The sequence below is a fragment of the Coenobita brevimanus genome, chromosome 94 (assembly GCF_032717465.1).
Source record: "Coenobita brevimanus isolate Jiangsu-jjx chromosome 94, ASM3271746v2, whole genome shotgun sequence".
Classification (NCBI taxonomy): Eukaryota; Metazoa; Arthropoda; class Malacostraca; order Decapoda; family Coenobitidae; genus Coenobita; species Coenobita brevimanus.
The window spans coordinates 23,952,698-23,976,718 of record NC_137047.1 but is presented as its reverse complement, the minus strand read 5'-3'; the positions used below and the strand labels follow the sequence as shown (position 1 = coordinate 23,976,718).

The window sequence follows — 24,021 nt, the reverse complement described above, 5'->3', positions numbered from 1 at the left end:
CGGCCACCCTTTGCGGGATTAGGGCGTCGGGCTATAGATAGATAGATAGCATGTACTATATGGTGATAAAAATTATAATATTTTCCAATTTAAAAGTGCCGATTCGATTAATGATCGCCGATTCGGTATTCCTTCACACCGCTTCGGAAAGTAGAATGTAGAAGTTGCCAGTTGTGACGGGGTACTCCGACGCGCTTCTGGCCATCACAGCGATCTCTTGGAACAGTGATGAATCTTTTTTCTTGTATGATTTTACCTGTGTTCTTGCACAGTGGAACAAAGCACCAATGGTGGGTATTTTCTGACTTGGCCATGACGAAACAAAGCTTGGCTAATCACCAGAACACAATCACACAACTTAGGTGGGGTTCACAGTCTCGTTTCCGGCTTGGCGGGTTTATGACGACACGGGCACTCGAGGTTCGTGCTGCCATCAACCTCTTTTTGTGCAACTTTGAAGGCTTATATCTCCAAATTTTTACCTTCGTTTGTCAAATTAACTATATCAGCACATTTATCACTCAAATAAACTGTTTGCTTAAGGGAAAAAAAAAAAAAAACGTCAACCAGTCCATCAAGAATACTCCCCCAGTATCCCTGCTTGTCGTAAAAGGCGACTAAAAGGGTTGGCGGAGGGTTAGTCCCCCTCCCCGGAAAACAACTAACTAAAAAGACAAACAAGAAGCCTCGGACAAGGACTGACCAAACGATGACGACCCATGATTGGACAAAGGACTTGGTAATGGAATGTAAGAGGAGCGAATGATGAGGTGAGAGAGAGAGAGAGATTGTCCAGATGCTTGAGGGTGCGAAAGTGGATGTATGTGGAATAACTGAAACAAAATGGAGAGAGAAAGTGTGAGAGAATGGGAGTATGGATGGGGTATATGTGCAAGAGTAGGTGAGAATGAGAGGGCAAAGGAAGGAGTATGTATAGTTGTGAGTAAAAGATGGAAGAAGAGCATAAGACAGTATGGATCACTTGGGTCAAGGATTGTGTGGGTAAGGTTGAAAGTTGGAATACAAATGTGGGCAATTGTGTGTGTGTATGTGCCAACGCGAGATCATGCTAGTAGAGTGAGAGAAGAGTTCTGGACAAATGTGGAAGTGTGCATGGAAAAGTTTGGAAGGAATGAGAGAGTGTTTTTGATAGGTGATATGACTGGTAAAGTAGGGAATGTGAAGGTGGATGGAATAGTTGGTGAGTGGGGTGTGCCTGCTGAGATAGATGAGAATGGCAGTGTGTTAGTGGACATATGTGCTGGGAGGGGGTTGGTGATAGCCAGTACCCTCTTCAGGCATAAAATGATCCACAGGTATACATGGCGAATGATGAGAAGGGTGGGTGGTGAACTGAATGGAAGAAAGGCAATGATTGATTATGTGTGTGTGGATGAAAGGATGCAAAGATGTGTAATGGATGCAAGAGCTTATAGAGGTTGAGGGAGCGGACTTTCTGACCACTACTTGGTGGTGGCCAGAATTAGGATCCAAGTAAGATGGAGAAATAGAAGAAGGGAAAGACGAGAGGAAGGAGTAGTTGCAAGGAGAGTGGAAAGGTTACAAGAGGATGAGAAAAAGGCAGAGTATAAGAGAGAAGTGGAGGAACGATTGGGCAAATTTGAATTGGAGCAGATGGGGGACATGGAAGGTGTGTGCAGGATATTTACAGAAGAAATATGTGCAGCATGTGATGTGGTGTGTGGGAGGAAGAGAAGACGGAGGAGGGGTGCAAGGAACAGCGTGGTGGACTGAAGAGGTGAGACAGGCTGTGGCATAAAAGAAGAAAGCATACCTGGTACAATGAATGGATGAGAAATAGGGGCGTGGAAGAAGTTGAGAGGCGGAAGAGAGAGTTATATGTAGAAAGAAAGAGAGAGGTGAAAAGATTAGTAAGAGAGAGTAAGAAGAGAGTGGATGAGGAATTTGGAAGGAATTTGAGTGTAAAGTGGAGGGACTGTAAGAAAATGTTCTGGAAAGAGGTGAAGAGAGTGAGACAGGGTGGAAGTGAGGTTAGCAGGGGAGTGAAAGATAAAAATGGTAGATTAGTAGTGGAGAAGGGAGAAAAAGTGAGCAGATGGAGAGAACACTTTAAGACATTGTTGAACATACTGTACAGGATGGAAGTAATGCGAGTATAAGTGGCTGGGGAATGGCTGGGAGAAGGAGAGAGGTGAGAAGACAGGAAGAAATCAGTAGGATAGAAGTTGTGGAAGAAATGAAGAAAGGTAAATTGGGGAAAGCCCCAGAAATTGATGAAGTGTGTGGTGAAATGCTGAAGCATGGGGGAGAGATAGTAGTAGAATGGATTTGAAGACGTGTAGATTGGCCTGGGAGTAAGGTAGAGTCCCGGAGGATTGGAAGTCAGGTATAATTATTCCCTTGTACAAAGGAAAAGGGGAAAAAGAAGTGTGTGGTAATCACAGGGGCATTTGTCTTCTTAGTATAATAGGAAAAGTGTATGGTAGGATACTTATTGACAGAGTTAGAGAAAGAACAGAGGAATTAGTTGAAGAAGAACAGGGAGGCTTTAGGAAGGGAAGAGGTTGTGTAGATCAGATATTCATTCTTAGATCTTTAGTGGAAAAGTTTCTAGAGAAGAGAAAGAAGTTGTATGTGGCTTTCATGGATTTGCAGAAAGCATATGACAGGGTGGATAGACAAGGATTGTGGAAAGTATTAAGAATATATGGAGTAGATGGGAAGTTGTTGAATGCTGTGAAGAGTATGTATGATGGTGCTAAGGCTGCAGTGCATGTGGATAGTGAACTATACCTCATACCAATTAATCTGGCCAGGCATGTATGGCAACATTGTTCCTGCCGAGATTCTGATTGGCTGGAGGTGTTTGTTCGATTTCGTTGTTGCTTAAACCGATACTTTCTTTATTATCAGATATGATGCTGAGTTTGTCGACAATACAATCGTCAAAAGCAATAAGAAATCCGTTATATACTTAACAACAATGAAATTTGCGTAGGAAGATAGAAATATGAGTCAACAAAGTATTTTAGCAGTCAAAGTCAAGGTCAGCATTCGACCAATTTCTTTAAATCTCCGACACTCGACAATATAACAGAAAATTTAGGAAACCTGCTTAATCTAAGCGTTGGTGTAACACACATTTAAATTTTAAGATCAGTCCGTACTGTGATAATGGAGAAGATAAAATGAAATAGTTTTCCTTTAGCCTACTTTGATTTTCGAAATTTTTTCAAACCTCCCTCCCCGCACAACTCGTCTTTTCATTAGAACTTTTAATTATTCAGAGTTGTGGCACCGTTAAAGGGTGCGGACTGATCTTAAAATTTAAATGTGTGTTACACCAACGCTTAGATTAAGCAGGTTTCCTTAATTTTCTGTTATATTGTCGAGTGTCGGAGATTTAAGGGAATTGTTCGAATGCTGACCTTGACTTTGACTGCTAAATACTTTGTTGACTCATATTTCTATCTTCCTACGCAAATTTCATTGTTGTTAAGTATATCACGGATTTCTTACTGCTTTTGACGATTGTATTGTCGACAAACTCAGGATCATATCTGATAATAAAGAAAGTATCGGTTTAAGCAACAACGAAATCGAACAAACACCTCCAGCCAATCAGAATCTCGGCAGGAACAATGTTGCCATACATGCCTGGCCAGATTAATTGGTATGAGGTATAGTGAATTTTTCTCCTTGAAGGTTGGGTTGAAACAGGGATGTGTCATGTCTCCATGGTTGTTCAATCTGTATATGAATGGGGTAATAAAAGAGGTACCATACAAGGTAGGGTAGTGGATGTTTGAGTGGCCCTGGTGAGAGAGGATAGTGTTTGGAAACTCCCTGTACTGTTGTTTGCAGATAATATTGTGTTGTTGAGTGAAGACGAAGGGGAACTGCAAGGCTTGGTGGATGAGTTTGGGAGAGTGTGTAAGAAACGGAATCTAAAGATGAATGTAGGGAAGTGATGGTCTTTGAGAGAGGTGAAGTCAGTGAATGTACAGCGAGGTTGGATGGTGAGGAATTGGAAAATGTGAGTACGTTTAAGTACCTGGGTAGTGTGATGAGTAAGGATGGAAGTTTGGAGGGTGAAGTGCTTGAAAGGGTACAGCAGGGAAGAAAGGTTGCTCGTTCTTTGAAAGCAGTGATAAGAAACAGGGAAGTGAGCATGGAAGTGAAAAAGTTACTACATGACAGTATTGTGATACCAACTCTAACGTATGGAAGTGAAGCTTGGACGTTGTTGGAAGGACACAAGTCAAGAGTGAGAGCAGTGGAAATGAGTTATTTAAGAGGAGCCTGTGGAGTCACATGGAGAGACAGGCTGACGAATGAGGATATAAAGGAGCGTTGTGGTGTGGCTGTGGATGTGATAGGAGGCGTTATGAGGAACACACTGAGGTGGTTTGGCCATGTGGAGAGGATGGAGGGTGAAAGACTGATGAAGAGAGTGTATGTGAGTGAGGTGGAGGGGGGAAGAGGGAGGGGGAGGCCGTGGATGAGATAGAGGGATGGGGTGGAGATGTATATGAGAGAGGGGAGTGTGAGTTGGGAGCAGGGCAGTGAAATGGCGGGGAACAGGGCGACTTGGAGGCGATTTGTTTGTGGCCACCCCAAACGGGATTGAGGCGTCTAGCAATAGATAGAGATAGATAGAAAGAAGGAACCAAAGGCTAAGAGCCCACAAACAGTTCCTTTCAAGAAAAAAAAAAAAAAGAGCCAAATTCAAGATCAGTTCATTTCGAGATGCCTGGACACACTGCGTTTGAAAGACTGGAGATCATAGTAAGTAGGAAATACAGATAGAGGGGGACAGTTCCAGACTTGACATGTTGCAAAAATGAGGGACAGGGAGTAACGGTTAACTCTTGCATTAGAGAGTTGGACAGAAAAGGGATGAGAGTTTGTTGCTAGATGGGTGCTACGCGCCCGTCGTAGAGGTGGAGGGATGTAAACAGTTTAGAAGAGCAGTGACCATTGAAGTAGCTGTAGAAAAGAGATAATGATGTAACAGTGCGGTGAAGAGACAGAGGTTAAAGGGAGCTAGTAAGAGGAGGAGAGTTAATGAGACGAAAAGCCTTTGACTCCACCCTATTGAGAAAAACTGTATGTGGGGAACCTCCCCACACATGAGAGTTGTACTCTGCACAGGGACGAATAAAACCCGTGTATAAAGTCAGCAGCTGTACAGGTGTAAAGAAGGTATGGAGTCGGCTTAGCACACCTAATTTCATGGAAACAGATTTTACAAGAGATGTAATATGATCTTTCCAAGATAGGTCCCGAGAGAATGAAACCCCAAGCATATTCAAGGATGATGCAGGATTGAGCTGGATAATATTAAACAGTGGGTACTCCTGAGGAAGATTTTGTCGGGTTGATAGGTGTAAGAACTGAGTCTTTGGTGCATTAAGAACAAGATTATTTTTTACCCCAGTCTGAGATACGAGCCAAGTCAGACATTAGGTGTGCCATAGCCTCATCCCTTGTTTGTTGAAGTAACTGCTGAGATGGTGAACATGGACTACGAAAGGAAAAATTGATGAGGGAAATTCAGTATGAACATGCGTGTGACAAATTAGTTACAAATATTCATAGATAAACAAACCTTATTGAGTTCCGTGGGATCAGGACCACAGATAAGGAAGAGAATATTGGAACAGATTTCAGCAGAGGCCAGTTCTTGATCACAGTAGTTGACAGCCAAGTAGTCCATCAGCTCATTACTGGGCAGAAACTCTCCCACACCGAGCAATGTCAGCACCATCTGAGGCACACAACATGGGCATTTGTAGTGCATGTTTCTTCTAACCTGACGAAGATCCCTAACTTTTTTTTTTTTTTTTTTTTTTTTTTTTTTCCAGTTTAGTTGATGGGCAAGTTCAGTCAGACTAGAAGGTCAGTTTTACTTGTAACCAAAGAGTCATTCCAACGTTATAACTTATACTTACTGATTTTCATGCAACCTTGTGAGGAGTAACTCACTACTGTATTCAGGTTTTGATAGTGGTCCCGTTCCATCAGGTAAAACAAACCGACTGTACTAGTAAACTCTGATTTAAATGTTGTCTAATAAGTTATGTTCATATGTTTGTATGGATTATATAAGAACTAGTTTTAAGTACTCTTCAGTTCGGGGACATCTCTTGAGTATTCTTTGCAGCCTCTAGATAGTTTTACTCGGCTTAACAGAGAGGTTTTCCGAACTAGAGCCTTTAAATCAAACCTTCGTGAACTCCATCTTAGGTTGACTAAAATCCTCCGAAGATAGGAGTAATCATCATCATCATCATAAAAGTAAGTGTTCAAGGGGGTTAAAAAAGGGGATACACTGGTGGAGTTACGGACAGTAATATGCGAAACCCATGATGAGAGTGAAGCGTATTATTTTGGCGCCTATGCCGTACTGGTGCATACTTTGTAACGTGACAGGCAGGTTAACTACGTCTAATGCTATCAGTTGTTCCATAATGACTGTCGGAAAATAGGGGTTTGCATATACCTTCCCACTCGAAAATTTAACCTCTTCAGACAACTTTTTTCTTGGTACCTCTAGATAATTTTATTCACTTTGGGAGAGCACTTCTTTAAAAAGGAGGTACTTAATCCCTCCAGTTCATTTTTTTTTTTTTTTTTAAGCTGAGTAAAACTCTCTATATAGCACCAAACAGATTGAAAGTTCAAAAATACTAGATGCTGAAGCTTCAGGGGCTTTCAGTTAATACCCTTGTGTGGTGTGGTGTGGGAGGGTGATTTTGTGAGAGGCTGGTATATGGTGTGCAGTGTCGTGTGGTGTAACTTCCCAGAAATAGCTGAAGTTTACAAGAATGAAACAGCTTGTTTCCGAAAATTGTCAGTGAGACAAGACGAACAGGGCCACCCCTAGAAGTATTCCCGCACCTCGAAATACGTCATGTGGCTTTATATTTACAAACTTTTCAAAGCTAAGTTATGTAGCCTATAAGACTGCTCGTTATTTGCACTTTCGTCTTTACTCATAAAACTCGCATGTGAACTTTACAACTGATTTAATTTCAGTGAAAAAAAAATGCCAAAACCAAGATGACTTCTGACAGTTAACGGCCATGTAGATAAATTTATCTTGCGAATAGGTTAAGATCCTTGCTACTTGAAAGAGAGAAGAATATCACCTACAGTACGCTCACCCTGTTGTCTCAGCCTACTTTATTGACACTTACCTTCACCCTGGTCATTTCTACCCCTTCCCCCTCCCCACCTCCAGGGGGGGGGAGACGGTAACTCAGTGGTAAGGTGTCGGGCTCGAGACCGTGAGGTCGAGTTCGCAGTTCGCACCCCGCACGGGTGGCTACTGTGCTGGGAGGGGTAGCGCTCTGCCGTCGCCCTAGTAAGGTCTAGCTTGGGGGATCGTTCCTTCCTTCCTCTCCACCTCCAGCCGTCGCTCTTTCATATGTAGCAGGGAGTAGGACCCTATTGCAGGTCTGCTTAATTTTCTCCCCGTCTGTGAGTATGCGTGCTGGTGTGGTCAGTGTATCAGAATTTTTAGTCCCCTTCAATTCGATGACGTATTTATAGATGTGGAAGTATCTAGGAGTGGCCCTGACTCTCGCTCACTAACGTTTTTCAGAGGTGCTTCACTCGTTGACTTTAGCTACTTTAGCAAAGTCCCATATTAGAACCCTGAAGCTCCCGCTTTACTCCCTTAAACCTTAGCGACCTCACAAAAGCCCCATATTAGAGCCATGAAGTTTCTACATGTCTAGTTCCGGTACTTTTGTACCTATTCTGTATTATTTTTGCAATCTCCAGACGATTCTGTTCAAGTTAGGAGAGCGCCACTGTACTAAAAGGATTGATGAAGGCTATAATTAACCCAAGCTCAAACAGTATCTCCAAAAGTGAATGAAATTGTCTGGGATATCAAGAGTAATATGAAAAAGACTCTTGGATTGAAGGCTTTAAAGCTTGAAAACCGAAATATGATATCGGGCTACTTTGACAATTTTGCTTTGCATAATCTGCAATTTTTATCACTCGACACCACAGGCCCTGTGCTATGAGAGATGACCTCGACAAAATAATGACCTCCGGGCATTTTTTTTCCCCCCTCCCCTCTCTACAGATGACTTTTCCACGACACACCGTCCGCTCTAATATATTCCATCTCTCCATCTCGTCTCGGTCTTTCTTCGTTCCAGCCACTCCACTTTCATACTCATTTAGTCAGGTTTCAACTCTTCATTTACTCCATGTAGTGAAGCTACGTTCAAAGTAGCTTCGCATCGACCTCTTCACTTTCTATACAAATCCTTTCATTGGTCCAGCGGTATTTTCGTATCACTCCACAAGCGCTTCTGAGGTCGCTAACTTAAATCTTCACATCCCACTCTTCATTTTTATCCCTCGAGCATGTTTCACGGGTCCTATTGTACAGTATGTTAGTGCCGGAGCTATTATGTCAGCTATTCCCAAATAGGGTTAAATTACCCCACCTGGGGTAATTTTGCATTCGGCTGGGGTAATGACTTTTTAGGGTTCGGAGTTTAGGTGAAAGGATAAATATTGTTTTATTTACTTCAGTAACAGTGTAGGTGTCATTGCACTCCTAAAATCACCAATTAATTTCTTTTTCTAACTGTACAGCGATTGGTGAAAAAGATAACTAGATCTGATGTGAGAGGTGTAAGACTGAGAGGAAGACCACGAATAGGATGGATGGACAGTGTGAAGAGAGCGCTGGATGCGAGAGGGATGTCTGTTGAGCAAGGAAGAGTGGCTGTGCGTGACAGAAATAAATGGAGAGAAATTGTGAATGAATAAGTGATGACGCAGCCCTGAGGGGATATTCTCCCGCATTTGGTCTGATCAGCTAGTCAGGTCAGGTGCGGGTAAGGGGATGGGTCTGTTATGATGTGGCAGGGGTAAACCAGTTCTGCTGTCGGGCCCTGCTGTGGATGTCACTGCTTGCATTGCGCAGTTGACCCTTGTGCGGTGTGATGCGGTGAGGATCTGTCCGTTCTCCCCTTTGGGGCTAAGATGCGAATGAATGTGTTTGAATGGATGAGTAAATGGAGAGTGAGTCGTCCTGTCTCGGCTACCTCCCTTTCCTTGGGGGAAGCAGCCTAGGTATATAGATAGATAGAACTGTACAGAATGAGTACTGGTAATTGTAATCACGGTATTTGTCATCACTGGTCTGTAAAGGAAAGTCCAGTCTAATAAAGTTATGTGTATTGCACATTAGCGTGTAAATAATAGTAACAAAATGCTGTGGGGTAATTAGCTTCCAGCTAGGCATGATTTTGGAAAAATTGGGGTAATGGCCAAGAGTTACTGGGAACCACTGTATTATGTTGTAATTCATTGCTTCCCGCACTCTCCTGCTTATAGATCTGTTTATTGTCACCTCTGAACGCCCCTGCAACTTCCCTTGCCTATTGCAATCTTTCCTTCAGTTCATCATCCTTATTACTGTCTCTGTTCACAGCACAGCGTAAGTATTTGAACACCTGCGCAGTTTGTACTTAAGTCCCATTTAATCTCAAGGTACAGTTTGTCTGTGTCACTCCAACATCATCACTTTACTGTGGCCTGTATTTAAGTTCCCTCTTTCACATGCACAATACTGTGATTCCTCTCTCAGATTATGTACTTCCACTCATCTTCTACCGTCACTGTATTAATATGTAAAGGTAGGTGGAAACACTTCCTAATTATTACTTCCTCTCTCCTGAACAATTCCTCTCCCAAGTGTTCCAGCTTCATCTTCTCATGATCTTGTAATATCTTATGGTCGCAAAGCTGAAGTAGACAGCTTTAACCCAACCAACGTCAGACGATTATTTGTGCTGTGAGTGAGTCATAGGAGCCCGAGAAGTTACTGAGTTAATTTATCAATGTTGTTATGATAGCTACTGATGCTTTCTGCTCTTTTACTCTCGTAGCAAATGACTAAAAGGGGTTTCAAGTAACAGTCATAACATGTTTATTGTAATGAGGGGCTTCGATAGTCGGCTGTAAATCACAACCAGTTTTATCGTGACAGTTCATTTTCAGCTTCTCGTTCATGGAGACGTTGTATTTTGAAAATAACTGATGTAATCCTGCTGATTTTACAGTTCAAGGCTTTATACACGGGTTTTATTCGCCCCTGTTTAGAGTACAACTCTCATGTGTGGGGAGGCTCCTCACGTACAGCTCTTCTTAATAGGGTGGAGTCAAAGGCTTTTCGTCTCATAAACTCTCCTCCTCTTACTGGCTCCCTTCAACCTCTGCCTCCTCGCCGCACTGTTGCATCTTTATCTCTTCTATCGCTACTTCAATGGTCATTGCTCCTCTGAACTGTCTGCTTGCATCCCTCCACCTCTACGACGGGTGCGAACAAATTCTCATCTCTTTTCTGTCCAGCTCTCTAATGCAAGAGTTAACCGTTACTCCTAGTCCTTCGTTTATGCAACAGGTCATTTCTGGAACTGTCTCCCTCTGTCTGCATTTCCTACTTCCTATGATCTCCAGTCTTTTAAACGCATGTGTCCAGGCATCTCGAAATGAACTGATCTTGAATCTGGCTCTCTTTTGTATTGTTTGTGTTTTTTCTTGGAAGGAACGGTTTGCAGGCTCCTGGCCTTTTGTTCCTTCTCTTTTGCATAAAAAAGAATAAATAAAAAAGAATATTCATTATAACTATATCTCTGTTCCCCGCCATGGGGGAGCCACCTTGACGTGGTGGTGGGGCTTGAAACGAAGCATATGGCGTCACCGATTTGGTGGCGATGTAATGGGGTGTATAAAAGCCCACATTGCTTAGAGGCAATGTGAGGATCCTCTCTTTGGCTCAGTGGTAATGTGCGCGTGTATGAGGCGCGAGGGCCTGAGTTCAAATCCCGGCCAGACCAGTGTGATTAGTTTGTTAAATTTCAGTTGGGTCCCTTTACATTGGTTGGCAGTGGTGTGGGATGTGAGGTGGGGCTTAGAGGCCATGATGTTGAAAGTATCTTAAACCTTACATCCCAGGGGTGAGCTGTCTGTGTGGTTCGCGGGCTCCCCCCAGTGGTGACCTTCAGTGTGCTACGCTACCACGTGTGTTCGAAACTGACCAAATTAATCACCAGGGGGTGAAAAGAGTGATGTAATGGGGTGTATAAAAGCCCACGTTGCTTAGAGGCAGTGTGGGGATCCTCTCTTTGGCTCAGTGGTAATGTGCGCGTGTATGAGGTGCGAGGGCCTGAGTTCAAATCCCGGTCAGACCAGTGTGATTACTATAATTTGTTAAGGTTCATTTGGGTCCCTTACTCCCTTTACAGCTTGACTACCTCTTGTGAACAAAGTGCTCCTCTTTCATCGCCAGAAAAGACCTGCTAGTGATGTTTCCTACCCTAATCACTATAAGTCAGGGTTATTGTCTCCCCATGTGTTTGCCATGCATGTCATCCCATTATAATAAGGTATGGGTAGCCTGAGTGTTAAGAAATGCTGTACGCTGTGCCTTGTGGCTAGCAGCACACATCTTGATCTATTAGCGTGGCTAGGTGGGTGACTTGTTGTGGCCCCAACATTTTTAGGATAGTGTTCAGCAGGCACCGTATGGTGTGTACTCCTCTGCTACCCATGAGGATGTCAGATGCTCTTTGCCCTGTAATTCGGCCTCCCCTGTCAGGGCTTCGTGATGGGTGGGAGAGTGAAGTCATATGTATTTTGTGGCAGCTTCTCTTCCACATTTGGTCCTCGTATCAACTGACCACATTTCTTCCTCTCCTGCTATAAATGGACATTGCTTGAGGTCTGTCCAAACTGACTATTGTGGATGAATCCTGTATGTCTAATAATCCAGCCATTGGATCTTCCACAACTCAGAAGCTATCTCTCATTAGCGGTGCTCCAAGAGTATGGAGTGCTCGCAAGACACTTATATCTCAAGCTGGGTCTGCTAAGATTGACAGTAGAACCCTCCCAAGCTACTATAAGCAAGGGTAAGGGAAATTTTCGAGGAAGAAGCACAAGGTTTTCCAAGAAAACTTTCGCTGCCACTGTTGAGATGATACTTGGAGTCGCCTGCGTGATGTCAGTAAGGTTGTTTTCATGAAGCACAATGAGTGTTCCTCCCTTATGAACTAGAAGAATTTCAAAGTCAGCATGACCGAGTCCATGCTTGAAGGTTACCCGAGTCCTACAGGCAGATACGGTACGTTACTTTTAACAGGGATCAGGGTTGCTGGAGAGAGCACTTTCATCCATGCCATTGAGAGCATAGTACCCACTAGTGTCCGTCATGCCTCATGCCATCTTAAGCCAGATCCAGGTAATGGTCCTCTCCAAGTTCCTTTGTTACTTGCTGCAGGAATCCCTAGAGGGGCTGGCAGACCAGGAGATGGTAAAGGGGAAGAGGATTAGGGACAAGATTGATGGGATCCTGACTGAGACACCATCATTCACTGTTACAACTGTGCATGATGCTCTCTTTGCAACTTGGTACCCCCTTCAAGTAATGCCATTTGTGCCACGGCCTAGGGAGGGCTTCTATTGCAAGAGATTTGGCCAAGCCGGTCTTGTTCAAGAAAATTGCAGTGTCTCCCACAGGTGTGTGGTATATATGAATCCAATGCTGGAATGGATTTTCCAAATCTCCTCTCTTGTTTCAGCTGTCATGTCACACGCAGCTTCATCAACCCAATTTGACCAATTTAAAGTTGAGCATTAGGTTCCTGTTAGTTCCTGCCTGTGAGAAAATTTCTTCGTCAGAGGGAAGGGACAGGGTTATGAGAATACTTATTCATTCTAGGGTCACCTTTACTTCAGCTCTTCCGTGTCGCCAAGATATTACCTTTTAATAGGTTGATTCATCATATTACATCACCTGACATTTTGCTATCCACAGTTGGCAGTCTACCCATGGTTCGTGTTTCTCGCTGGTGTCCTGGAGCAGGTACACTGGGATCTCTCTCAAAACATCAGTATTTTACTGTTACAGGTAAATGATTTTCTGTATGCAGATGAAGCTGCTGTATGTCTTGCGTCTACCCTTTACCAGACACTCTCTCTCTCTCTCTCTCAGCCCTGTATCGACTATCGTGATGAAACGATGCGTGTACAGTGGCTTTCGGGGCCCACTGAGCTGCATTCTCTTGTTTCGATGTACACCAGCTAAAAACTTTTTGCAGAAGCTGTTCTGGCAAACTTGTGCTAAATATCGATGGACCTTAAAGAATGCGTGGTGTGGCCCTTGTGAAGCTCGCGTATCTTCCATCATCTCCACCCCTGCATCACCGCTTTGTTAGCGGGTGCGGAATTTGCAAGGTAATTATCCATCGTCAAATCTGCTTTTTGATCATCCAGGAGGTTTCTTGCAAGGTCGTTGAAATTTGCAATAAAAATTTTATAGAAACTTTAATCGAGTAAACTTCGAGCTTCACAAAATATTTATTATTTTTTTGTACATCCCTCATCCTAAATTAAATCAATCTGTTTAGAAAAATTTTCAAGCACACTTTTTCCGCCTGATTAAATTCACCGTAAAAAATTATAGTGTGCATCAAGAGAGACTGAAACTTGACTCAATCTCCGGGAGACGAGACTTGGAGCCCTAGTGGTACTGCGACAAAGCCGAGTGTTTTGCTTGCTTTCTGCAAGGACACAGCTCCAGGACGGGATGACATTCCATTTGCAATCCTTCGTCATCTGGGGAAGTGGTCCGTGGCTTCTCTGTTAGACTTGCAGACTTTGGATGGAGGGAATGATTCCGGCTAGCTAGCAACTAGTTATTGCCCTCTCTATCCCAAACCAAAGGAAGGGCCATTTCTTCATGCCTAGTTTCCCTAGCGTCACCCTGGCGTCATGTATTTGCAAATTACTCGTTTGCAGAAGATGGGTAATATATGCCTTGTTTGGATTTTGATTTTTTTTATCTAAATCCCAGTACAGTTCTCGAAAGGTGAGGTCTATTATAAACTTCATTTGTGATGCGTACGCCGCCAGGTTCTAATTTCTTGTCATTAATGAAAATAGTTCTTATCAGGAAAATATACTAGAGCGTTTTATCGATCTCGGGAAAAGAGCCAATGCTTAACACGTGCGTGAGATTGGTGACTCCAAAATAATAATAATAATAATAATTCTTGTTATTCATTGAAAACGAACAATGTATTCAGCAAATCGAAGACCTTTCAACAGCTAATCTTTCAGTATAATCTTCCTACTCCATTTTCAGTTTCAGGAACGTCCTATAAATATATGATGAATAACTTAGCCGAAATTGTGTCCCTTCTCATATCTGGACATCATGTTTGCGAATTCCTGTCACTACCGTCACTGTTTCAACTTAATTAAATGCATTTTCATAATCGACAAATGCAGCGCACAGAGGCCGCCTGATTCTAGAAGTGTTCCCAGTTACATTATTCATAACTTTAATGCGATTCGTTACTGAATAACCACTACTAAATCCAGTTTATTGTCGTGGCTGGTTTACTTCTTGTATAATATTATTTTCATTTGTTCGAAATTCTATTAAAAAGTTTTTAGTATTTTTTTCAGGTTTTTAATGTCGCCATTTTATATATAAAGAAGTATATTAAACACAGTTTCCATTGTTTAGATGCTGCTTTGATTTCTATGGATTTCGTAATCAGTCTTGCAAATGTTTTATGTTTATACCCTTCACAACGAGATATCTTTTCACAGTTGAATTAAGTAGTCAGGAGGTAGCAAGAATAAACTACAAAAATACGTCATCGAACTAAGAGGGTTAATGGAGGGTCTTCATCATAATCCTTTCAGTCAGAGAGACCTTTAAAACGATTAAGGTTGTTTGTCGGTAACTTGTTGTAGCTTTCTTTATGTATTGTCATGTAATGTTTAAAATCACTGTGTTCACAGTTTCTCCATCATGAAACGAATCTTCAGTCATGACTTTACAATTGTATTTTTTTTTTTTTTTACTGCACCCTTAAACTCACATGAATATTTTCTTTTCGTTAATATTGTAAAGAAAATTAGCTTCTACTTTCATGAATGTTCTTACTTTCATTTTTGTTGTTACTGTGTTCAGAAGGCAAATTCCCATATTTCTGACAGACATTCATGCAATATGTAATACGTATGACTTTTGGATTTGACGAGCCTGCATCCCACAATACAGAGCACAGATGGATACATTTTATCTCTGCAGTATGTTTCAGAAAATATCATCAGAAAATGAGGCTTTGTCTAGCCCCTCACCAATTGAAGCTTAACATTTACGCGGCCGATAACCCGCCCATGGTCGAGACAAGTATTTTATTCCATCTAAAGCAAGACAGTTTTGTACAGCTGGGAATGAGTGATAGGAGCCTGTAGTATTAATCCTGCCACCATAAACTCTCTGATGATCGGAACTACTCTGCCACTCTGTTCCAGCTGACACCAGACGATTGAATTCTGAAGAGAGAGTTATAGGGGTCGGGGAGTGTTGATGCTATCATCATCCCTCTCATGGTCGAGTATTCTGTTCCTGCTAATTCCAGACGATTTTAGTGAGATAAGAGTGAGTCACAGGAGCCACAGTGTTAAACCTCTGAGAAAAATGACAGAATTCCTAACAGTCTTGGGTGCAGACTTAAAAAAAAAAATGGGTAAAAAAAAAAAAAAACTTACGTCTAAATCATGGGCAATAGGAGCCAGCTCTCTGATGGGTCCTTTTATGTGTTCCACGAAGGCCACGGCAGCTAAATTTATCGCCACTCTCACCTGCAAAAAAAAAAAAAAATGTCTATCGTTAGCGGTATCTACAGTAGCATTCTTTGAACACACAGGCGGCCTCATCGTCAATGGCATCACCATTCATCATCAGCAACTTCTGTAGTCCGCTGCAGAATAAAAGCTTCTCCTAACGTTCTCCATCCAGACAGCTTTGCCTGGAATGTGGAAAATATTAAGAATATATGGAGTAAATGGGAAGTTGTGGAATGCCGTGAAGAGTATGTATGAGGATGCTAAGACTCAGTGCGTGTGGATAGTGAACTGAGTGAATTTTTCTGTCTAAACGTTGGATTGAAACAGGGATGTGTCATGTCTCCATGGTTGATTAAACTGTACTGTATATGGATGGGGTTATAAAAGAGGTACGAGTTAGGGCACTGGATGTTGGAGTGGCCCTAATGAGAGAGGGCAGCGTTTGGAAACTTCTTGTTCTATTGTTTACAGATGATACTGTGTTGTTAAGTGAAGACCAAGGGAACTGCAAGGCTTGGTGAATGAGTGGGAGACCGTGCAAGAAACAGAATCTAAAGGTGAATGTAGGGAAGAGTAAAATTATGGTCTTCGAGAGAAATGAAGTCACTGAATGTACAGTGAGGTAGGCTTGGTGAATGAGTGGGAGACCGTGCAAGAAACAGAATCTAAAGATGAATGTATGGAGGAGTAAAATTAAGATCTTCGAGAGAAATGAAGTCACTGAATGTACTGTACAGTGAGGTTGGGTGATGAGGAAATGGAAAATGTGAGTGCATTTAAGCACTTGGGTAGTGTGATGAGTAAGGATGGGAGTTTGGAGGGTGAAGTGCTTGGAAGGGTGTAAAAAAGGAAGAAGGTTGCTGGTTCTTTGAATGCAGTGATAAGAAACAGGGAAGTGTGCATGGAAGTAAAAAAGTCGTTGCATGACGGCATTGTGATACCAAATCTAACGTATGGAAGTGAAGCTTGGACCTCATTTGAAGGACACAAGTCAAGAGTGAGATCAGTGGACATGAGTTATTTGAGAGGAGCATGTGCAGTTACATGGAGAGACAGACTGACAAATGAGGAAATGAAGGAGGGTTGCGGTGTGGATGTGGATGTGATGGAAAATGTTAGGAGAAATACACTGAGGTGGTCTGGCCATATTGAAAGGATGGAGAGCGCGAGAATGATGAGGAGAGTGTATGTGAGTGAGGGGGAGGGGGGGAGAAGGGGAGGCTGAGGATGAGATGTAGGAATGGAGAGGTATATGAGAGAGGGGGGTGTGAGTTAGGGAGAGGGCAGTGAAATGACGGGGGACAGGGTGACATGGAAACGATTTGTTTGTGGCCACGCCTTACGGGATTGAGGCGTCTGGCAATAGATAAGTGCAGTAGATTGACATCTTTGTCGTAGGCCTGTACTCTCCCCCCCCCTCTCTCTCTCTCTCTCTACTGTGTGTGTGTGAACCTTGTTTGTTCTCTGCCCTTCTGTACTCCTCCATCTCAGGACTGGCGCTTGTTACTCCCGTCTAACAGTTGTTATCTTTTTTCATCCACTAAGTTTTCTTCATATGTCTGGGGGGAGATAGTTTTTTTGTTGGTGAAAAACGGAATTTTTTTTAGACCTGAACATATTTTCTAAAAGTGAAATTGTTTTCACTTTCACCCAGGCAAAAGCTGCATCCCTTAAATCACAAAATAGCGATGAATGTTATAATTTTTTGTAAAACCAAATAAGAAGAAGAATCCTGAATGTTTAAATACGTCGACAAATGAGATAAGAAACATTTTTTAGGGGGTAGGCGAGAGGGAGTGGAGAAAAGTAGGACACGGAGTATTGTATGGCACATTAATTACAAACCTATCATAAAAAGAAACTTAGAAATTAATAAAGGCTTAATATGTGATGTGCACACAAAAGCGGAGGCTTCTACCCACTTTTTTTTTTTGCTGATGTGAATTCCTAGCCAAGGCTCTCTCTCTCTCTCTCTCTCTCTCTCTCTCTCTCTCTCTCTCTCTCTCTCTTACTTCCACTTTTATGAAGATAGAAAATTTGACTGCGACAAAGCTCGATTCTGAGCTGGCACAGACCTGTTAAAGGCATGTGCCCCCTCCCTCCTCGCCCCAATAACGGCACTCTTGACTGTAACAGTATTACGTATAATAAATTCTCCCCAGCAAGAACAGTAAAATCATATTAGATGCTTCATATGCAACGAACCCATTCACTCTTTCAGCTGGACGATATTTTTCGTTATATTTGAGAACTTTTTTTTTTTTCCCATTACATTCTTGCTTCTTCAAGATGATTTTACTGAGCTTAGAAAACGCCTCGCATATTCCAGGTCGTGATCAGACCGGAAAGTCTACCTTAAGCAGAATGAAATCACTGGGAGATAGCAAAAATAAGCCAAACAATTGCCTGTCATCTACTGCAAGGAGTTGAAAAATTCTGTGTAATGAGGGGAAGGGGGTTGTGCCTCCCTTGCGCATGCCATTGCTGTAAATTTCTTCAGCTTCTAAGCTTCTGCACTGTTATTACCCATCCCTATAACTTGTGTTGCCTACCTTGTCATTATATTCCGGCTTCTCACTTAGCATGGCGTAGAAGATGGTGGTGCCCATGCTGAACCCTACGTAGTACAGGTCATTTACTCCCGTCGTCTCAAGAACGTAGTCTAGGCAGGTGGGTAGGTCGTAGTAGGCCATCTCGTCCCAGCTAGAGTAACAGTTTACTCTTATTTTACATTCCCCCATTTAAAAAGCAAGAAAGTTACATTTGAAATTTGAACCTCGTGTTACTTTATCGCACTGGATTGCTTTTATCATTCATAATCCACTAGTAGTATATTATAGCAGTATATCGCCTTACATTAATTTGCAGGTCGTAACAGCGATGTATAGACAGTTTTGTAATTGAAGCTGATTTCTCCAACGTTCGCGGTGAACATGAAGTTTGAGTTTCCCACAATTAATCTTCACACTGGTACATGTTGTGCTCTGCGTTTGCCAGTATACAGTGTGGTTAGAGTTCACCAGCGTTAATACTAAGGATGTTCTTAGGATCTTATTCAGGCCACTTTTTTTTTTTTTTTTTTTTTTTTTTTTTTTTTTTTTTTTTTTTTGAGAAAGAAACCTCGGCCGGACTCGTATGATGACGATACTACCACACCACGAACACGAACTGCAGAGATATGGTTTGTGTTCACTTTTTAAAAAACCAACGTGCTGTGTTGGCATTTCTCTCAAGTATCCAGGGTATGTCGATGACCAGACTATCATGTGAAAAATATGGATAGTGCTGAATTCTTTCAGTGGAGATTGCTCTACTTTTTGTTATGTCGCACCTTGTGGATACTTATCTCTCGTCGCTGGCCACATGAAGACCAGCGGGAATAAAAGTACACACTATCCACTTAGTGGTTGATGGGATTCTCTGACGGCATTTGGAAGTATTAGAGGGGCGGACCCGAGTTCAGATTTGAGGCGGTGGAGCGGGCTATGTGGCCAGCTCTTAAAGGAAGTCCGAGCTAGTTTCGTGAAATCTATGTCCATCAGTTCCTTTAACCTCTTTTTGACTGCTAGGACTTAGCTAAATAAAATTATTTGGTGTTAGCCTGAATATAATGCGCCCGAGTAGCTGCACCAGTGGCAGAGGAGAGGTTACGTGAGTTGGTTTTTAAATCCTCTAACAGCAAGAATTTCTCCCTCTTAAACAAGATATTCTAGTGTTCCCTTGAAAAAAAAAAAAAAAAAAAAATACAGTACCCCAGCTGGGGGATCAACAGTGTGACACGGAGCAGTTGCCTCAAAATCAATTCCCTCACTTGGAGAATAATTACCGTTCGTACTCGTTAGACTTTTAAGGCGTAGATAATGAAAGGTGTTTTTCATAATACATGCCGGTACAAGATAGTACTTACATTAAGCTTGTAATGACAGTCAGTCATTACTGAAGAAAGAAGAAACTAACATTAAATGATCAAATACAGAAATGTTACTTTTACTCGCTTAATAGGTAAAGCCGAGTCTCCAGTCTTACTTGAAATTCCAGAAGGAAACGTCGTCCGGTGAGAGTGTTATGTGAGAGCGGGAGTAAGTGTTGCCCCTGATGTTACCCAGCCACACGTCGTACCCAGCGTCCGCCAGCAAGTACCCTGCACACCACAACATACCACCATTTCTATATATGGCTAGAACCAAAAAACGCTCCTTATGACCTACCGGTATTAAGGATGACATTTCGTTAGAGGGGAATACATGAATGTACTGTACTAATGCCTCGTCGAACTTTGCTGCATAACGAAGCAACACTAAGAATATTTAATGATTTATAAATGTGGTTTTATTGTGCTAGAAATTGTAAAGCAGGCAAGTCTAAGCTAATGAAACTTGAATGCACAGTAATTCTGTTCTTTCCTCGTCTTGAGCATACTTAATCAGCCAACACTAGGGATATAAGATTGGAAAAAATTTTCTTTTTCAATTGCCGTGTCGAATATTATTAGGCCCTTGTGTGCAATGACGTCCTGTTTTATCCGTGTGTGTGTGTGTGTGTGTGTGTGTGTGTGTTTTAAGAAATTAGGGGGTTCTAAAACTGAAAGAGTTAGATTCAATCTTCGTTAACCCACTCATAATTATGAGCTTCTAAGCTGCATAAAATTGGCTGCCGGTAGTAAAAATAACAAAAAAAGTTCTTGTACTGAACGAGTTGGCATATTCGCTAGTGACACACTATTCATATTCTTGTTGCTTTTAGATTTAGACAATTTTGTTCAGCTCAGGAGAGAATTTCTGGAAATGAGGGACTGAGCAAAGCCTTTAATAATTCTTTCGCTACTAGAGGTCGTCTCCAAGATGAATTAAATCACCTAGTGACAGCAAAAATAGATTTTATACATCCTCGGACTGAAAAGATTAAGTGCTGAATCAACATCAGTAATGTTCATCCATACCCAGCGCCTCGTCTGCTGTGTTCATGATCCAATCCGCAGAGGAGCCGAGGATGCCGTGCTGGAGGAAGATAGGTGGCCGGTCTGGTGAGGGTCCTGACACACCATAGGGGATGCGATGTAGCTCCAGCACGTAGCCGTCCTCGGTGGTCACCTGGTGGATCTCAGCCGGGTACCCGAATTCCTCAATCATCTGGGGCTGAAATAGAATGTCACGGTGTTCACACTAATTAAAAGGTTTTCGGTCAGTTTTGAACCTATGAGTACAGAGGACATTTACTCGTAAATACGAGTTTTAATAACTTTAATTTTGTTGTGAAAAACTCGAGGGAAGAGAAATACTGTACCACCCACATAATTCCTGTGTCGTGTAAGGACAAATTCCCCCCCTCCCTACACACACACCTCTGTTTGAGCGCGCAGACGTTGGTGCCCCACCTACCAGCATTTGTGTTGTCCATTATCCTGTTATTTGTGTCTCGAAAGAGATAAGAGCGTTTTTCTCAGGATCCGGCCTTTATCTGTCAATTTATATTCTTTCATGTCTTTCAGGTTACTTGTTTTGACGGAGACTTTCTTCGACCCGTTCGCACAGTTGAACACTGCAGACTTCAGGTCATAACGCCGAAGATTCTGCAAGGTCTGCTCCCCACGTGTGTCCTTGACTGCGTCCTCGGCCTCCAGCACCACCATCACCTCGTTCAGGAACCTCCGTCGGGTCCATCACATCTATTCAGGTCAGTGTAGTTTTGTTTTGGACTCGTCTGACATTGTTGGGCAACTATGCAATACAAATTCAAGCCATACTGCATGGATTCTGGCGGACAGCTAATCCACATGGCCAAGGAACACCACTTTCTGTTACCGGAGAAGTTCCCTCCTCTCACTCAATGCTTCACTCATAGGCACAGGGGGGGAACGCATTTGGAGTGTAGGGTGGGAGCATGGTTAAATAACTTAGACTCTTAAGATTACCATTTTGTTGCTATTATGCGCATCTCGCCCTCATTGGCTGAGAGCCGCTATGACGTAGACTGGTTCACAAAACTTTGTTTACATCGGGAACTGGCATGTGGGTCGCGGGGGTTGGGGCGATACTTTTTTTTTTTTTTTTTTTTTTTAAATAACCAATAGTTCTTGAGCAATGGGCTGCTGTAATGTATCTGAATGTAGTGGGGGGAGTAAGGGAACCGTTTATAATCTCCACAGATTCCCGAAAAACAGTGAATTAAGGAAAAGAAAATGAATGAGTTCGTGCAGGAGAGCGAGCAAATTTCCTCCCGACTCGGGTAGAGCCTGCTCAAATAATTTCAGCCCATAACAGTACGCCAGACACTCGAAATAAGAACTGTTGGCTCAAGAACCACCTGCTATAGTCCGACTCCTGAAGGCTGATGCAGTTTCACACATAAACCTTCTAGTCTAGTCTTATCATATACAGTACTACCTACTGTGCTGGTCATAACAAATGCCAACTTGCAGAATTTAATAGATTTATACTGACCGTTAAATTTTTAGTTTGGTGGTGCGGCCTTATTAGTAGGAATATTTTCCTCAGAGTTTTGTCAGTATTTTTAAGTGTTTCAGTGCATATGACTTACTCAAAACAATTTGCGATGAAATTGCCACAGAAGGAAAGGGTCTTAGAATTGTCTAAAATACCGAAAAAGCATCAAAATCTATTAATTCAATGACTGGCTGAAACTTTAATTTTTCCGAAATGAATGTCAAAATACAGCTGATAACCATAACATTATTAGGATATGAATATACACCTGCATATCATTTCTGTAATGTTAGCTGCAAAATGGTCCAAGAACAGAACCAAGAGCCCAAATTTGGACCCCAAATCAGGCTGTTCAATAAACGTGTTGGCTGACGAAGCCAGTTTGGTGTTCCATGTGACGTCGCGAGGGGGTGAGGTGGGTGGGGCTTACCACCAGACATGCGCAAGAGTCTACCTGTTAGAGTTATTTACCATGGGTGAAGGAGTGTACGTGGAAACTGTGTTGGAGTGTCTGTGATTGTGAAGGGGAGAACTCGCATAGTCCATTGGGGAACCTCGACAGGATGCAGATTTGTGAAAACATAAAAGGACATGCTACTGCACCCTCTTACATGTGTGCCCCGAAGTGGGATTGAATCGAATAAGGAGAAATGGTAGGGGCACACCGAACTGAGCTGACCATAGTAGGCTTCATTGTAGATCCAGTTGATCGATTCAGCTCATACCTATGGGGTCATGTAACAGTAGCCGGCCCTATCAGTGTAATATTTCTTGCAATAAGTTTAGGTATTTCAGGTCATTTCAGGCCCCTTCAGGGTTTGTTAGATCCATTTAGATTACCAGAGACTGAGTCAGCCCATGCTTGGGAATGTGGTTTATGATATGTGACATTTCTGGTCTTTTAGGCTCTCAGGTAACTCCAGGCCAACTGGATCGATACAGGTTATTACAGATAGATCCAGGTCGTTCCTAAGAACCCGTGTGCCAAGAAACAGTCCTGTCAGTACAATGATTTTTGAGATATATCCTTTCAGGGACTTCCATTATGAGTGTAGTATACAAGGATGGTAGCCTAATGGGTGGTTGAGGTAATTTATCTTATGAAGTCGGGCACTGTAAGTCGGCTGGTAAGGTGTAACTCAAAGATTTTTATTAGAAAATCGTAGGAAAAAAATGATTGGGGTGAGAAGAGTGGAGTGTGCGGGACTGGCTGGGTTTGGAATTGGGTGAGGCTGGTACACCTAGTGAAGTTTTTTTTTTTGTTGGATGATATGGTATAATGAAGAAATAAGTCACAAATTTCTCCCTAGAACACAGCAGCAGCATTACGTCAAAACACAATGCCCGAACCGTGTGTCATGGCCTAACTATGCTTCTATAAGGATAAAGTAATTTTAAGTTTCGAAACACATTTCTTATTTTACAAGTTCTTAATATGAAAAAACTCAGCATATGTTGCATGAGCATTTGCCTTTAGTTTGCCATCGCCTAAGTGTCATACACTCACGGACTGCTATTTAGAGGGTCCAGAACTGACCGTGGTGAGGTTGACTCCCCAGTGGTCTGATTTGATTGCAGCAGCAGGCAAGCCCCAGGCGCCTCTTGCCACGACACCCAGCATCACTACCACCACTAGTCCAGCTCTCATCTCCATGTCTGAAAGCGAACGATTTATTTATCATTCATTTTTATCATGATTTATATATCTATATCCTTCTGCAAATGTTTTTGTTTTCTGTTTTGTGATTGCATGGTAGAATGGAGAGTGCCCTTTGATTAGAGAAATGGTATGAGTATAATATTACTGTGCTGATATACAAAGAGAAGGGTGATAATAGCACGCATTGAACGTTTCGGAGTATTGAATTGCTCGTTGTGGTAGGGAAAGCGTGTGGTATAATCATTCAGT

The 24,021-nt window shown here is 42.4% G+C and overlaps 1 protein-coding gene across 1 annotated transcript in view; it reads right to left on the bottom strand.

Moving 5' to 3' along the window:
* The window catches only part of LOC145412863 (lipase 3-like), a 49,564-nt gene extending 25,798 nt beyond the window's left edge, over positions 1–23,766 (bottom strand). Inside the window, exons 1-6 of the mRNA XM_080282662.1 lie at positions 23,650–23,766; positions 20,609–20,804; positions 19,696–19,810; positions 18,222–18,372; positions 15,592–15,684; positions 5,594–5,752 (exon numbers count right to left, since the gene is read on the bottom strand). Of these exons, the coding sequence (XP_080138788.1) occupies positions 5,594–5,752; positions 15,592–15,684; positions 18,222–18,372; positions 19,696–19,810; positions 20,609–20,804; positions 23,650–23,766 (831 nt within the window). The remainder of the gene's footprint in view (positions 1–5,593; positions 5,753–15,591; positions 15,685–18,221; positions 18,373–19,695; positions 19,811–20,608; positions 20,805–23,649) is intronic.
* Positions 23,767–24,021: the final 255 nt, after the last annotated feature.